Source organism: Capra hircus, chromosome 1 (genome assembly GCF_001704415.2).
Source record: "Capra hircus breed San Clemente chromosome 1, ASM170441v1, whole genome shotgun sequence".
Classification (NCBI taxonomy): domain Eukaryota; kingdom Metazoa; phylum Chordata; class Mammalia; order Artiodactyla; family Bovidae; genus Capra; species Capra hircus.
Genome location: NC_030808.1, coordinates 138,258,991 through 138,275,961, shown reverse-complemented (window position 1 = coordinate 138,275,961; position 16,971 = coordinate 138,258,991). Strand labels below are relative to the sequence as shown.

The 16,971-nt window shown below is 42.4% G+C and overlaps 1 protein-coding gene across 2 annotated transcripts in view; it reads left to right on the top strand.

The window, feature by feature from the left end:
- NEK11 (NIMA related kinase 11) overlaps nt 1-16,971 on the top strand; it is a 286,909-nt gene that overhangs the window by 191,383 nt on the left and 78,555 nt on the right. For both annotated transcript variants that reach the window (XM_018051495.1, XM_018051486.1), the window contains one exon: nt 4,261-4,424. In XM_018051495.1, the coding sequence (XP_017906984.1) occupies nt 4,261-4,424 (164 nt within the window). The remainder of the gene's footprint in view (nt 1-4,260; nt 4,425-16,971) is intronic.

Genomic DNA, 16,971 nt, shown 5'->3' with positions numbered 1-16,971 from the left:
AGTGTGTCATTTGTAGTATGGGTAAATCTTGATGCATGAAGCGTTTGTTTCAATTGTAAAGATGTTTTTATATAAACACAAATCCAAGCACATTTCTGTACCCTGGGCAACAATGTAAATGACATGTCTTACTCTTTCAGAGTCAGTCTTAAAAGGAAATATTCTTTCCTGAAAGTGGGGCATGGGGAACAGAGAAACAGAGGGAGAAAATATGAGTGAGTCAGTGAATGAATAACTGTCAAAGGGAGACAGACTCATGGAGAGGACATGGGGGGAAGTGGGATGACAGAGAATGGACATCTCTGTGGAAGAGACACAGAGACCCAGGGAGAGGCCAAGGATGGTGGGGATGAGAGGCAGGAAGTCCACTCAGCAAGTGCGTGCCCCTGCTTGAAGGCAAAGCTGGAGACCTGAATTGTCCTCTTGGTAGATTTTGGTTTTCATATACTTCTCTTGCTGTGATCCTTTTGTCATTCTGAGTGTGAATCAAATAAAGATTTTTATAAAAAATAGCCCCTATGTACAAATACTCTTGTTTCATCTGCTGCTCAGCTGATAATAGGTGATTGGAGGGGAAAACAGACTGTGTTGGAGTTACTGAAAGAAAGTGTGAGTTTCCTGAAGAATTGGCAAAGGCGTTTTTGAATATGTGTATTAATAATTCTTGTTTTTGAGCTGGCCAGTTTTAGTTCCATGGTACTGCCTCTTTTGTTCTATGCAAAATCATAGATAGCAAAGATTTTTAAACATTCAATTGTCAGGGCTTTCTACATCGACTAAGTATTTTACTTTCAAGGGATTCTGAAATCAGTTAATCAAAAGTTCAATTTTACAGATGTGGAAATTGATGGAACACTTGATAAAGTTTCCCTATACACAGATGCTTTCATAAGAATCATATTATTGAATCTTCATAGCTACCCTGTTAGATTACCTTTTGTCTGCTTCACTAGAAAAAAAATAAAGCTCAGTAAATTCAAATCCCTCACTCAAGTTTCTTATTTAAGAGGTGGCAGAGCTAGATTGAAACCCTGATTCTCTAACACCAAATTCCATATTTTCCCCACTAGACATAAAATAATAGGCTCAGGTGGCACCAGTGGTAAAGAATTCATCTGCCAATGCAGGAGACATGAGAGATGCTGGTTCGATCACTGGGCTGAGAAGATCCCCTGGAGTAGGAAATGGCAATGCACTCCAGTATTCCTACGGGGAAAATTCCATGGACAGAGGAGACTGGCAGGCTGCAGTCCATGGAGTCTCAGAGAGTTGGACATGACTGAGCACAGATGCACTAGACATAAAATAGCAACAATGGGATGAAGACCAGTGCTCTGTGTCACAGTTTAGAAGGATAATTTTGTTTATAAGCCGGTCAGTTCAGTCACATAGTCATGTCCGACTCTTTGCAACCCCATGGACTGCAGCACGACAGCTTCTCTGTCCATCACCAATTCCTGGACCTTGCTAAAACTCGTGTCCATCAAGTCGGTGATGCCATCTAACCATCTCATCCTCTGTCGTCCCCTTCTCCTGCCTTCAATCTTTCCCAACATCAGGGTCTTTCCTAATGGGTCAGTTTTTCACATCAGGTGGCCAAAATACTGGAGTTTCAGCTTCAGCATCAGTCCATCCAATGAATATTCAGGACTAGATTTCCTTTAGGATGGACTGGTTTGATCTCCTTGCAGTCCAAGGGACTCTCAAGTGTCTTCTCCAACACCACGGTTCAAAAGCACCAGTTCTCTGGCACTCAGCCAGAGATAGTCCAACTCTCATATCCATACATGACTACTGGAAAAACCATAGCTTTGACTAAATGAACTTTTGTCAGCAAAGTAATGTCTCTGGTTTTTAATGTGCTGTCTAGGTTGGTCATAACTTTTCTTCCAAGGAGTAAGCGTCTTTTAATTTCATGGCTACAGTCACCATCTGCAGTGATTTTGGAGCCCCCCAAAATAAAGTATTTGTTTTCACTGTTTCCCCATCTATTTGTCATGAAGTGGTGGGACCAGATGCCATGATCTTAGTTTTTTGAATGTTGAGTTTTAAGCCAACTTTTTCACTCACCTCCTTATGGTAGAAAGTGAAGAGGAACTAAAGAACCTCTTAATGAAGGTGAAAGAGGAGAATGAAAAAGCTGGCCTAAAACTCAACATTCTAAAACCTAAGATCATGGCATCTGGTCCCATCACTTCATGGCAAATAGATGGGGAAACAATGGAAACAGTGACAGACTTTATTTTCCTGGGCTCCAGAATCACTGAAGATGGTGACCGCAGTCATGAAATTCAAAGATGCTTGCTCCTTGGAAGAAAAGTTATGACCAACCTAGACAGCATATTGAATAGCAGAAACGTTACATTACCAACAAACATCTGTCTGGTCAAAGCTATAGTTTTTCCAGTAGTCATGTATGGAAGTGAAAGTTGGACCATAAACAAGGCTGAACATCAAAGAATTGATGCTTTTGAACTGTGATGTTGGAGAAGACCCTTGAGAGTCCCTTGGACTGCAAGGAGATCAAACCAGTCCATCCTAAAGGAAATCAGTCCTGAATATTCATTGGAAGGACTGATGCTGAAGCTGAAACTCCAATATTTTGGCCACCTAATGTGAAGAACTGACCCATTGGAAAAGACCCTGATGTTGGGAAAGATTGAAGGCAGGAGGAGAAGGGGACAACAGAGGATGAGATGGTTGGATGGCATCACCGACTCGATGGACACGAGTTTTAGCAAGGTCCGGGAGTTGGTGATGGACAGAGAAGCCTGGTGCAGTCCAAGGGGTCACAAAGAGGTAGACACAGCTGAGCGACTGAACAACAACTACTAACGTGTATGAAGCCTAAATGCCCATGGTTTTAATAAGGTAGAGAGAGTACCATTATTTAACTTCCTCCCTTCCCCAAGGATGTTTCTTATTTCTAGGCTCCCATTAGCAAATTGGAATTGATATCACTGTGCTTTTTTGGGATCTTGGATTTTGAATGGACCGACAGATCCATTCTTAGCCTTTCTTGGTTGAAGACCATTATAAGCACCAACCAGACTTTCCTGGTGGCTCAGTGGTAAAGAATCCACCTGCCAGTGCAGGAGACACAGGTTCAATCCTTGGATCAGGAAGATCCCCTGGAATAGGAAATGGCAACCCACTCCAGTTTTTTTTTTGCCTGGGAAATCCCATGGGCAGAGGCACCAGGCAGGCTGCAGTCAATGGGGTTACAAAGAGACAAACACAACTTAGCAATTGAACAGCAACAATATTTCTAGTTGGTAATAATATTTCATCAAGTAACTTAAGTAGCACTTCCTGGCAGCAGCTTAACTGGGTGGCCTTTACTTGTTTTTTTTTTTTTTTTTTTTTTTTTTTTTTAAGAAATGCTTCATATTCATGTGAGTAAGTAGAACCTTTGTGATCTACAGCTCAAAAACATTCATAGCCTTAGAATTTTAACATTTCCCTCAGCTTGCCAATAATGACATTTCTATGTATTCTATCCCTCTTGCCTGATCTCCCTACTAGTATTTTCTTTAAAAGAAGAAATTCCCAGGAAGAACGCTTATATTTGTCCCCTCCAATGTGTCCACAAAAACTTTATGTGGATAGAAGAGTCTGGTGGCCAAGGCATCTTACTTTGCTTTTGGTCCTAAATCCCCTTATTTGTAATAATGATTCATGCCTCTGAATGTAAAGACTTTGCTGCTAAGTCGCTGCTAAGTCGCTTCAGTCATGTTTGACTCTGTGCGACCCCATAGATGGCCTCATACCAGGCTCCTCTGTCCCTAGGATTCTCCAGGCAAGAACACTGGAGTGGGTTGCCATTTCTTTCTCCAATGCATGAAAGTGAAAAGTGAAAGTGAAGTCACTCAGTTGTGTCCGACTCTTAGTGACTTCATGGACTGCAGCCTACCAGGCTCCTCCATCCATGGGGTTTTCCAAGCAAGAGTACTGGAGTGGGGTGCCATTGCCTTCTCCTATAAAGACTTTAGAAGAGGTCATTTCTTTTTGTTTCATGGTTTTATTCTTACAGTTTCAAAAAGTGGTTGCAGATAGAGCCATCCCTCCTTTCCTCCCTGGTTTCTGCTGAGTATTTATTACATTCTACTAGGTGCATTCAGGAAGCTAAGATTCCACTCTGAACTCCATGAAAGCTTTGTTAGTGTCAACAGAATACATATCTCTGGGATATGGGGGTCCTAGACTCATTATAATTTTAATGACCAGCAGGACCTGACTTTTGCTTATTCTTTATTTCAGAGATCCCAGCAGACCCACTTGTGGCTGAAGAGTATTATGCTGATGTATTTGATTCCTGTTCTGAAGAAAGTGAGGAGAGTGAGGAAGAGAAAACAGTATTCTCAGTCAAGGATGAAGAGGTTGAGGATGAAGGACCCCAGCCTGTTTACAGGACAAACCAACAGGTAAACGTTGCTGCCTGCAGAAACAGTGGAGCTGTCCAAGGTGCTGACCAGGCTATGCCTTCCCAGGAAGAGTCAAGGGAGTCTTAGACACCAAGTAGGAGAACTAAGGTTTGTTATACAGGCTCTACATGATGTGTCTTGATTTTCAAGGCCCAGGGGCAGACAGGGCCCCATGGGATTGTGTGAATCTGGATATGTTGATGAGGAAAGGGCTGGAGCACTCAGTACTGATTCAGGTGAGAGGATGAAACACACTACACTGTTTATACACTGAGGAGCACCCCACATATAGCTGCTGAATAAACATTTCATGTGTCTGTTTAGAAGAGAGAAGAGGATATTTAAAATTATACTGTTCTGCCTGGTAATCAGATTTGTGAGTCATGTCCCAGTGCATTAATTAGTTCTGGGGTTGAGGTCCAGAGATCTTGGGCTTAGGAGATGGTCTTCCTGGCCACTCCAGCCCTTGAAGTTCCCCCTTTACATACAGTGCTGGAATCTCTGAGTCCATGAACTTGCCATAGATTCTGTAACAATAACAATACTAGCTTCATCTGGGTCATACACCAAGAAACAGCCCTGCATGTGATTTCACTGTTGGTGGCCTGCAGGAGAGAGGAAAAGCAAGAGTTGTGTGAAGAAAAAGCAGATAACTCTGGGCTATTTATTCAATTTATACTTGATTTTCTTCTTAGGCCATAATCTGATAATCTTCCTAGCCCTAACTTTCATAAGGTACAGAAGCTTTTCACTAACTGGAAACATTAAGCTAGTAAAATAACAGTCAATCAAAGGGCATCTGTGTTAATGGAGACTTAATTCAAAAGGATTAACTGAAGGTTGTCCACAATCCATTCAATCCTTTTTAATGAAGACTAGGCAATTCATCAAGATTGCCAGGAGAAATATCAATAACCTCAGATATGCAGATGACACCACCCTTATGGCAGAAAGTGAAGAGGAACTAAAAAGCCTCTTGAAGAAAGTGAAAGAGGAGGGTGAAAATGTTAGCTTAAAGCTCAACATTCAGAAAACGAAGATCATGGTATCTGGTCCCGTCACTTCATGGGAAATAGATGGGGAAACAGTGGAAACAGTGTCAGACTTTATTTTTTTGGGCTCCAAAGTCACTGCAGATGGTGACTGCAGCCACGAAATTAAAAGACGCTTACTCCTTGGAAGAAAAGTTATGACCAACCTAGACAGCATATTGAAAAGCAGAGACATTACTTTGCCAACAAAGGTCCGTCTAGTCCAGGCTATGGTTTTTCCTGTGGTCATGTATGGATGTGAGAGTTGGACTGTGAAGAGAGCTGAGCGCCAAAGAATTGATGCTTTTGAACTATGGTGTTGGAGAAGACTCTTGAGAGTCCCTTGGACTGCAAGGAGATCCAACCTGTCCATTCTGAAGGAGATCAGCCCTGGGTGTTCATTGGAAAGGATGATGATAAAGCTGAAACTCCAATACTTTGGCCCCCTCATGCAAAGAGCTGACTCACTGGAAAAGACTCTGATGCTGGGAGGGATTGGGGGCAGGAGGAAAAGGGGACGACAGAGGATGAGATGGCTGAATGGCATCACTGACTAGATGGACGTGAGTTTGAGTGAACTCAGGGAGATGGTGATGGACAGGGAGGCCTGGAGTGCTGCGATTCATGGGGTTGCAAAGAGTTGGACACAATTGAGTGACTGAACTGAACTGAACTGAACTGAGGCAATTCATCATAATACTCAATGAATAAATCCGGTAAGAAATGTTCTCAAGTTCTCCATAAGAAAAAGAAACAGGCAGGGAGAAGGGGAAAGAGGGAGTGATAAAGAGGTGAGCAGAGAAAGGGATGAGAAAGAGACAAAGGATGAGAGAGAGAAATTGAGAGAGAAATACATGAAGAAATAAACAAATAAATATTGAGAAAAGCAGAGTCCAGACAGTGAGGATTCAGCATACCAAAATAAAAACACTTCCCTTTCACCATTTCCTTATTTTCTCCAGTGGACTTGTTAACAGAAGCACCTCCTACCACAAATTGAAAATATAATCTCTGCTTCTGTACCTCTGTCCTAAACAGCAGAGACTAATATTGTTACATTATTACAGAAACTTCACTCTGTGACTTTGGGTGCAAACCACACAATATGCAAAACACATCTGTTTCTGTCCAAAGCATTAAGTGGTAAAATTTTAGCTACTAATATTCAGTTCAGTCACTCAGCCGTGTCCGACTCTTTGCGACCCCATGAATCGCAGCATGCCAGACCTCCCTGTTCATCACCATCTCCTGGAGTTCACTCAGACTCATGTCCATCGAGTCCGTGATGCCATCCAGCCATCTCATCCTCGGTCGTCCCCTTCTCCTCCTGCCCCCAGTCCCTCCCAGCATCAGAGTCTTTTCCAATGAGTCACCTCTTCGCATGAGGTGGCCAAAGTACTGGAGCTTCAGCTTTAACATCATTCCTTCCAAAGAAATCCCAGGGCTGATCTCCTTCAGAATGGACTGGTTGGATCTCCTTGCAGTCCAAGGGACTCTCAAGACTCTTCTCCAACACCACAATTCAAAAGCATCAATTCTTCGGCACTCAGCATTCTTCACAGTCCAACTCTCACATCCATACATGACCACAGGAAAAACCATAGCCTTGACTAGACGGACCTTAGTTGGCAAAGTAATGTCTCTGCTTTTCAATATGCTACCTAGGTTGGTCATAACTTTTCTTCCAAGGAGTAAGCATCTTTTAATTTCATGGCTGCAGTCACCATCTGCAGTGATTTTGGAGCCCCCCAAAATAGTCTGACACTGTTTCTACTGTTTCCCCATCTATTTCCCATGAAGTGATGGGACCAGATGCCATCATCTTCATTTTCTGAATGTTGAGCTTTAAGTCAACTTTTTCACTCTCCTCTTTCACTTTCATCAAGAGGCTTTTTAGTTCCTCTTCACTTTCTGCCATAAGGGTGGTGTCATCTGCATATCTGAGGTTACTGATATTTTTCCTGGCAATCTTGATTCCAGCTTGTGTTTCTTCCAGTCCAGCGTTTCTCATGATGTACTCTGCATGGAAGTTAAATAAGCACGGTGACAATATACAGCCTTGACATATTCCTTTTCCTATTTGGAACCAGTCCGTTGTTCCATGTCCAGTTCTAACTGTTGCTTCCTGACCTGCATACAGATTTCTCAAGAGGCAGGTCAGGTGGTCTGGTATTCCCATCTCTTTCAGAATTTTCCACAATTTATTGTGATCCACACAGTCAAAGGCTTTGGCATAGTCAATAAAGCAGAAATAGATGTTTTTCTGAAACTCTCTTGGTTTTTCCATGATCCAGCGGATGTTGGCAATTTGATCTTTGGTTCCTCTGCCTTTTCTGAAACCAGCTTGTACATCAGGGAGTTCACGGTTCATGTATTGCTGAAGCCTGGCTTGGAGAATTTTGAGCATTACTCTACTAGCATGTGAGATGAGTGCAATTGTGCGGTAGTTTGAGCATTCTTTGGTATTGCCTTTCTCAGATGGTAAAGCGTCTAGATTTAAGGGTCTAGATCTGATAGACAGAGTGCCTGATGAACTATGGAGTGAGGTTCATGACATTGTACAGGAGACAGGGATCAAGACCATCCCCATGGAAAAGAAATGCAAAAAAGCAAAATGGCTGTCTGGGGAGGCCTTACAAATAGCTGTGAAAAGAAGAGAGGTGAAAAGCAAAGGAGAAAAGGAAAGATATAAGCATCTGAATGCAGAGTTGCAAAGAATAGCAAGAAGAGATAAGAAAGCCTTCTTCAGTGATCAATGCAAAGAAATAGAGGAAAAGAACAGAATGGGAGAGACTAGAGATCTCTTCAAGAAACTTAGAGATACCAAAGGAACATTTCATGCAAAGATGGGCTTGATAAAGGACAGAAATGGTATGGACCTAACTGAAGCAGAAGATATTAAGAAGAGGTGGCAAGAATACATGGAGTTCAGTTCAGTTCAGTTCAGTTCAGTCGCTCAGTTGTGTCCGACTCTTTGCGACCCCAGGAATCACAGCACGCCGGGCCTCCCTGTCCAGCACCATCTCCCGGAATTTACTCAGACTCATGTCCATCGAGTCTGTGGTGCCATCCAGCCATCTCCTCCTCTGTCGTCCCCTTCTCCTCCTGCCCCCAATTCCTTCCAGCATCAGAGTCTTTTCCAGTGAGTCAAGTCTTCGCATGAGGTGGCCAAAGTACTGGAGCTTCAGCTTCAGCATCACGGAAGAACTCTACAAAAAAGACCTTCATGACCCAGATAATCATGATGATGTGAACACTAATCTAGAGCCAGACATGTTGGAATGTGAAGTCAAGTGGGCCTTAGAAAGCATCACTATGAACAAAGCTAGTGGAGGTGATGGAATTCCAGTTGAGCTGTTTCAAATTCTGAAAGATGATGCTGTGAAAGTGCTACACTCAATATGCCAGCCAATTTGGAAAACTCAGCAGTGGCCACAGGACTGGAAAAGGTCAGTTTTCATTCCAATCCCAAAGAAAGGCAATGCCAAAGAATGCTTAAACTACCACACAATTGCGTTCATCTCACATGCTAGTAAAGTAATGCTCAAAATTGTCTAAGCCAGGCCTCAGCTACTAATATTAGTACTTTAAAGTATTTTCAATAAAATAAAACCGATTTCAGAAAACCAGCGGGATCACTTGTAGATCATGTGACCTTGTGCTAGTCACTAAACCCCACTGTGCCTTGGTTTCCCAATCTAATGAAGTAATTAATAATGAGATATTAGCTGTTATTAACATAAAGCTATATAGCCATTTTGTGGCTTTTTTTATGGTACTTCCAAAACTCCTTAATTCTAAACTGAAAGTTTATGGTACTGCCCTCATGGTCCAGTGGTTAAGAATCTGCTTTCCAGAGTCCAGTTAAAGATAGTGGAGTAGAAGGGTGTGCGCTCATCTCCTCCTGAGAGAGCATCAAAGTTGCAACTAGTTGTTGAACAACCATCAACAGGAGGACACTGGAATCCAACAAAAAAGAGATACCCCATGTCCAAAGACAAAGAAGAAGCTGTAGCCAGACAGCCAGACAGGAAGGGCTCTATCATGATAAAAATCAAATCCCATACCCATTTGTTGTATGACCCACAAACTGGAGAACAATAATACCAAAGACGTTCTCCCACTATTGTCAAAGTTTTGAATCCCATGTCAGGCTTCCCAGCCTGGGGATAATACAAAGTGACTGGGAATCCCTAGGGAATCTGGCCTTGATGGCCAGCAGGATTTGATTATAGGCCTTCCAGAGGACTGAGGGAAACAGAGACTCCAGTCTTGAAAGGCACAAACAAAATTTTGCATGCACCAAGGCCCAGACGAGAGGAGTGACCCCACAGGAGACTGAGCCAAAACTACCTGCTAGTGTTAGAGGGCTTCCTGTGGAGACATGAGTTGGTATGGCTCACCACAGGGATGGGGGCACTGGAAGGTCCCCCTTGGCATAAACCCTCTTGGAATTCACCATTAACCCTATCATACAGCCTGTAGACCCCAAGGCTGGGTCACTTCAGGCCAAACAACTACTAAGGAAGGAGTATAACCCCACCCATCAGCAGATAATTGGATTAAAGCTTAACTCAGCAAAGCCCTGCACACCAGAGCAAGACCCAGTTTTCCCATCACCAGTCCTTCCCATCAAGAAACATACACAAGCCTCTTAGCCTCATCCATCAGAGGGCAGATAGAAGAAGCAAGAAGAAGCACAGCCTCACAGTGGTTAAAACAAAACCATATCACAGAAAGTTAATCATGATGAAAAAGCAGAAAGTTATGTCCCAGATGAAGGAACAAGATAAAATCCCAGAAAAACAACTAAATGAAGTGGAGATAGGCAACTTTTCAGAAAGTGAATTCAGATAATGATAGTGAAGATAATCCAGGATCTCAGGAAAAGAATGGAAGCAAAGACTGAGAACATGCAAGAAATGTTTACCAAAGATTTAGAACTGAAGAACAAACAGAGATGAATGATACACTAGAAGGAACCCATAGCAGAATAACTGAGGCAGGAGAAAGGATGAATGGCCTGGAGGACAGAGCGGTGGAAATCACTGCCTCAGAACAGAGTGTAGAAAAAAGAATGAAACAAAACGAAGACAGCCTAAGAGACATCTGGGACGAAAACACACCAACATTCGCATTATAGGGGTCCCAGAAGGAGAAGGAAAAGAACAAGGACCTGAGAAAATATTTGAAGAGATAATAGCTGAAAATTCCTGAATATGGGAAAGGAAATAGTCAACCAAGTCCAGGAAGCTCAGAGAATCTCAGGCAGGATAAACCCAAGGAGGAACACACCAAGACATAGTAATAAAACTGCCAAAAAGACAGAGATAAAATATTAAAAGCAACAAGGGAAAAATGACAAATAACATACAAGGGAACTCCCACCAGGCTATCAGCTGATATCTCAACAGAAACTCTACAAACCAGAAAGGAATGGCATGATACATTTAAAGTGATAAAAGGGAAGAACCTAACAACCAAGAATACTCTACCCAGTAAGACTCTCCTTCAGATCTGATGGAGACATCAAAAGCTTTAAAGACAAGCTAAAGTTAAGAGAATTCAGCACCACAAATCAGCTGTACAACAAATGCTAAATGAACTTCTCTAGGCAGGAAACACAAAAGAAGGGAAAGCCATACAGAAAATAAACTCAAAACAATTAAGAAAATGGTAATAGGATAATACATATAGATAATTGCCTTAAATGTAAATGGATTAAATGCACCTACCAAAAGACATAGACTGGCTGGGTGGATGAAAACATGTGCATGTATGCACTTCTCCTTACCACATCACTCTGCTTGACACCCCCAAATTGAATGTAATTATTTTATATTGTTGTTAATCATGTTCCCATTATGGCTTGCAATTGTAATTATCTTTTATTGTTTATCTCCCTATTGATTGTGAAATCACAATCTGTGTGGATCACAGTCTGTGTGGATCACAACAGACTGTAGAAAAATCTCAGAGAGATGGGAATCCCGACCACCTTACCTGCCTCCTGAGAAATCTGTATGCAGGTCAAGAAGCAACAGTTAGAATTGAACATGGAACAACAGACTGGTTCCAAATAGGGAAAAGAGTATGTCAAGGCTGTAGATTGTCACCCTGCTTATATGCAGATTATATCAGGTAAAATGACCAGCTGCATGAAGCACAAGCTTAAATCAAGATTGCCAGGAGAAATATCAATAAACTTAGATATGCAGATGACTCCACCCTTATGCCTGAAAGTAAAGAAGAACTAAAGAGACTCTTGATGAAAGTGAAAGAGGACATGGAAGCAACCTAGATGTCCATCAGCAGATGAATGGATAAGAAAGCTGTGGTACATATACACAATGGAGTATTACTCAGCCATTAAAAAGAATACATTTGAATCACTTCTAATGAGGTGGATGAAACTGGAGCCTATTATACAGATTGAAATAAGCCAGAAAGAAAAACACCAATACAGTATACTAATGCATATATATGGAGTTTAGAAAGATGGTAATGATAACCCTGTATGCGAGACAGCAAAAGAGACACAGATGTATAGAACAGTCTTTTGAACTCTGTGGGAGAGGGAGAGAGTGGGATGATTTGGAGAATGGCACTGAAACATGTATAATATCATATGTAAAACGAATCACCAGTCCAGGTTTGATGCATGATACTGGATGCTTGGGGCTGGTGCACTGGGACAACCCATAGGGATGGTACGGGAGGGAGGAGAGAGGGGGGTTCAGGTTGGGGAACACGTGTATACCCGTGGCAGACTCATGTTGATGTATGGCAAAACCAATACATTATTTTAAAGTAATTAACCTCCAATTAAAATAAATAAGTTAAAAAAATTTCAAACGGAAAAAAAAAGTGAAAGAGGAGAGTGATAAAGTTGGCTTAAAGCTCAACTTTCAGAAAACAAAGATCATGGCATCCAGTCCCATCACTTCATGGCAAATAGATGGGGAAACCATCGAAACAGTGACAGACTTTATTTTTGGGAGTCCAGAATCTGCAGATGGTGACTGCAGCCATGAAATTAAAAGACGCTCCCTGGAAGGAAAGTTATGACCAACCTAGACAGCATATTAAAACACAGACATTACTTTGCCAACAAAGGTCCGTCTCATCAAAGCTATGGTTTTTCCAGTAGTCATGTATAGATGTGAGAGTTGGACCATAAAGAAAGCTGAATGCCAAAGTATTGATCCTTTTGATCTGCAGTGTTGGAGAAGACTCTTGAGAGTCCCTTGGACTGCAAGGACATCCAAACAGTCCATCCTAAAGGAATTCAGTCCTGAATATTCATTGGAAGGACTGATGCTGAAGCTGAAACTCCAATACTTTGGCCACCTGATGTGAAGAACTGACCCTTTGGAAAAGACCCTGATGCTGGGAAAGATTGAAGACAGGAGGAGAAAGCACAACAGAGGATGAGATGGTTGGATGGCATCACCGACTCAATGGACGTGAGTTTGAGCAAGATCTGGGAGTTGGTGATGGACAGAGAAGCCTGGTGAGCTGCAGTCCATGGAATTGCACAGAGTCGGACATGACTGAGGGATGGAACTGAACTTATTTTGAAAATTGATAAGCATATTTTACTATTGTCATTATGTAACTGTTACTCATTTAATATCAATGTACTTATCAGAATTAATAAAAGCATCAATTCTTCAGTGCTCAGCTTTCTTTATAGTCCAACTCTGACCTCCATACATGACCACTGGAAAAACCATAGCCTTGACTAGATGGACCTTTGTTGGCTAAGTAATGTCTCTGCTTGTTAATATGCTGTCTAGGTTGGTCATAACTTTTCTTCCAAGGAGTAAGCATCTTTTAATTTCATGGCTGCAGTCACCATCTGCAGTGATTTTGGAGCCCAAAAAAATAAAGTCTGACACTGTTTCCACTGTTTGCCCATCTATTTCCCATGAAGTGATGGGACCGGATGGCATGATCTTAGTTTTCTGAATGTTGAGCTTTAAGACAACTTTATCACTTTCCTCTTTCATCAAGAGGCTCTTAGTTCTTCTTCACTTTCTGCCATAAGGGTGGTGTCATCTGCATATCTCTCCTGGCAATCTTGATTCCAGCTTGTGCTTCATTCAGCCCAGTGTTTCTCATGATGTACTCTGCATATAAGTCAAATAAGCAGGGTGACAATATACAGCCTTGACGTACTCCTTTCCCGATTTGGAACCAGTCTGTTGTCCCATGTCCAGTTCTAACTGTTGCTTCCTGACCTGCATACAGGTTTCTCAAGAGGCAGGTCAGGTGGTCTGGTATTCCCATCTCTTGAAGAATTTTCCACAATTTGTTTTGATCCACATAGTCAAAGACTTTGGCATGGTCAGTAAAGCAGAAATAGGTGTTTTTCTGGAATTCTCTTGCTTTTTCGATGATCCAGTGGATGTTGGCAATTTGATTTCTGTTCCTCTGCCTTTTCTAAAACCAGCTTGAACATCTGGAAGTTCATGGTTCACGTATTGCTGAAGCCTGGCTTGGAGAATTTTGAGCATTACTTTACTAGTGTGTGAGATGAGTGCAATAGTGTGGTAGTTTGAGCATTCTTTGGCATTGCCTTTCTTTGGGATTGGAATGAAAACTGACCTTTTCCAGTCCTGTGGCCACTGCTGCATTTTCCAAATTTGCTGGCATATTGAGTGCACCTTTGTCAGTTGTTTCTCTGCATCAATAAGCAGAGCATCAGTAACCCTTTTATCACAAGCCCGTATCATGCTGTTGATGGCTCCTCTGTGAAGTCTGTGGTCACTGAATTGGAACCAGCTTCTCAGATCTCAAGAGAATGGAGTTTATAGCTGTCATCATAACAAGGTTCTCAACAGTATTTGTGGGACCTGTCACTGAAAAGTGTTTCCTGTGCCCTGATGGACATGTTTTAGGGCTGCAGACTGAAGGTGTTTCTGTAGACTCTTGTCTTCCCCTTATTGCCATGACCAGTGCTTCCCTCTCCACCACCAGTCAGCACTTTCATAGCATCATCTTTTAGGATTTGAAATAGCTCAACTGTATTTCCGTCACCTCTACTAGCTTTGTTCGTAGTGATGCTTCCTAAGGCCCACTTGACTATGCATTCGAGGATGTCTGGCTCTAGGTGAGTGATTACACCATTGTGGTTATCTGGGTCATGAAGATATTTTTCATACAGTTCTGTGTACTTTTGCCACCTCTTCTTAATATCTTCTGCTTCTGTTAGCTCCATACCATTTCTGTCCATTAGGGCCAGTGATTAATTCTGGGCAGTAATTTTGCTCTGTAGGCTATGCCTCCATAGCATGTGGTATGATAGATTGTGACTGATTGTAAATAATTATTGTCATCTGTAAAGCTGCTCACATACATGTTGGTGTTTGGTCTCACAAAGCCCTGCTGGGTAGTTATTCTTGCCCCAATTTTCCAGATGAGGAAACTGAATTTCTAAGGCTATGCAGCTGGGGTAGGGTTGGAACCATGTTTCAGGCCCAGGTTCATCACATTTTCAAGCTGTTTTTTCTAGGACCCAAAGTATACCATCCTAGAATGGACTTGGACTAAGAATGGACTTGGCATGAGGAGACATGTTAACTGAGTAGATTGTATTAGAGACAGGTAATTATAGCCCCATTTGTCCTTCAATATAGTTTCCCCTTCCCCAAAGGTTGTGAGCGTGGGATTGTGGTGAGTACTTACCCTTCTCTTTTTAGGTTATTTTATTAGCAGCACACCATTTGAAGTTTTAGAATCCTGGGCTGAGACCCAGTCACTGTTGGCTTTGTGAACTGGATGATACCTCCAGCCACCTCCTCCCCTGCTCCCTAGTCTTGCCATTGGCCTGAGCACCCAGAGTCTGCTTAGGTGATCATCTTACTTGTGTATTTCACTTGAGTCATCGGGTCAGAGTTGAAATTCTCTTCCTTCAGATGGAACAGAAGTCACATGGTTTCTATTTTGATGAAAGAAGTGCTTTATAAAAGAAAGACAGCCACAGGCTTCACTGGGATTGATTGCAGGGTCCCTTGTGCCACCCATGACAATCTTTTCAGCAGCAGTTTCTCCAGAGCAATTTTGTGAAGCACCTATTTGTCAGTTGTTTCTCTGCATCAATAAGCAGAGCATCAGTAACCCCTTTATCACAAGCCCTTATCATGCTGTTGATGGCTCCTCTGTGAAGTCTGTGGTCACTGAATTGGAACCAGCCTCTCAGATCTCAAGAGAATGGAGTTTATAGCTGTCATCATAACAAGGTTCTCAACAGTATCTGTGGGACCTGTCACTGAAAAGTGTTTCCTGTGCCCTGACTTACATGTTTCAGGGCTGCGGACTGAAGGTGTTTCTGTAGACTCTTGTCCTCCCCTTATTGCCATGACCAGTGCTTCCCTCTCCACCACTAATCAGTATCCTGAATCCCCCTGTAATGCAGACACGAGGTGGGCCATGATGACGTGACACAGAGCTCCCTCAGGAAAGACCCTCCTGTTTAGGGGCTGGCTTTCATTGACACTTGTTTGAGGAAAGCTCTTAGGACCATGATGTCTGTTCTTACTAAGATGGAAAGCTGTAGAGGCCCATTTCTCAGCTACTTCTGAAATTTTCAATACTTTTTCACTAAATCCTCCGCTGATTTTGAAATGCTCTGCACAGTGAAACATTAGGAAAAGCAAGAATGACCTTGGAATGGTCCACTGAGGACTCCTGGAGCAGATCGTTATGGGAGAAGGTGCCTCTAAGGGTGTCTCCTGCTAGTGGAGTCATTTGTTTAATCAAGGCATAATTATTATAATAATAAGAGCTAATGTTCCCAGAACCTTTACTCTATGTCTAGTACTTGATGTGCTATGTCTGTTTAGGTCCTTTGGGAAGCTTTTTGTCTATAACTGATTATTGTATGAAGTACTGACTTTAAGACTCAGGTCCCTTGGAAGATGAGACTGTTGGGCTTTCCTCACTTTGCATAAGAGGAAACTGAGGCCTGATAAGGTGAAGGACCTCTCCAGGGCCACACAGCTAGTAAGTAGCAGAGGCGGACTCTCTGCCCCTGTCTGTAGCCCTTCCTTAGATGGTCTCCTGCTTGGCAGTTACTGCTCCTTTGCCTTGAGGAGAGGATAGCCGAGGGGCTGCTACAGAGGGTCCTCTGCAGAGAGCTGCTTTACTGAAGACAATTACTGATCTGTGTACAAGGCAAAGTTTGTCCCAGTTTGAGGAAAAGTGCTGAGTTATGAAAATTAAACCTCAAATGAACCTGCTTCCCACATCTGTTGTAGGATACAGATTTCTCTCCTCCTACTCTTTTTTAATTTTTTATAGAAGGTGCCAGAACTCTTGAGTCCAAATGGTAAGACTGATTTGCCTCCTGTTTTGCATAGTCAGAGCTCCTTAATCGAGCTATTTGCATCTTGCATTGCATCAGTTGGAGTCAGTTCTGAGAAGCAGCCAGCACTGCTGCTGAGTCATCTCTCCATCAATATCCCCTGGCCTGTGGCCCAGGTGGTAGAGCAGCCAGCCCTGCTGAAGGCTAG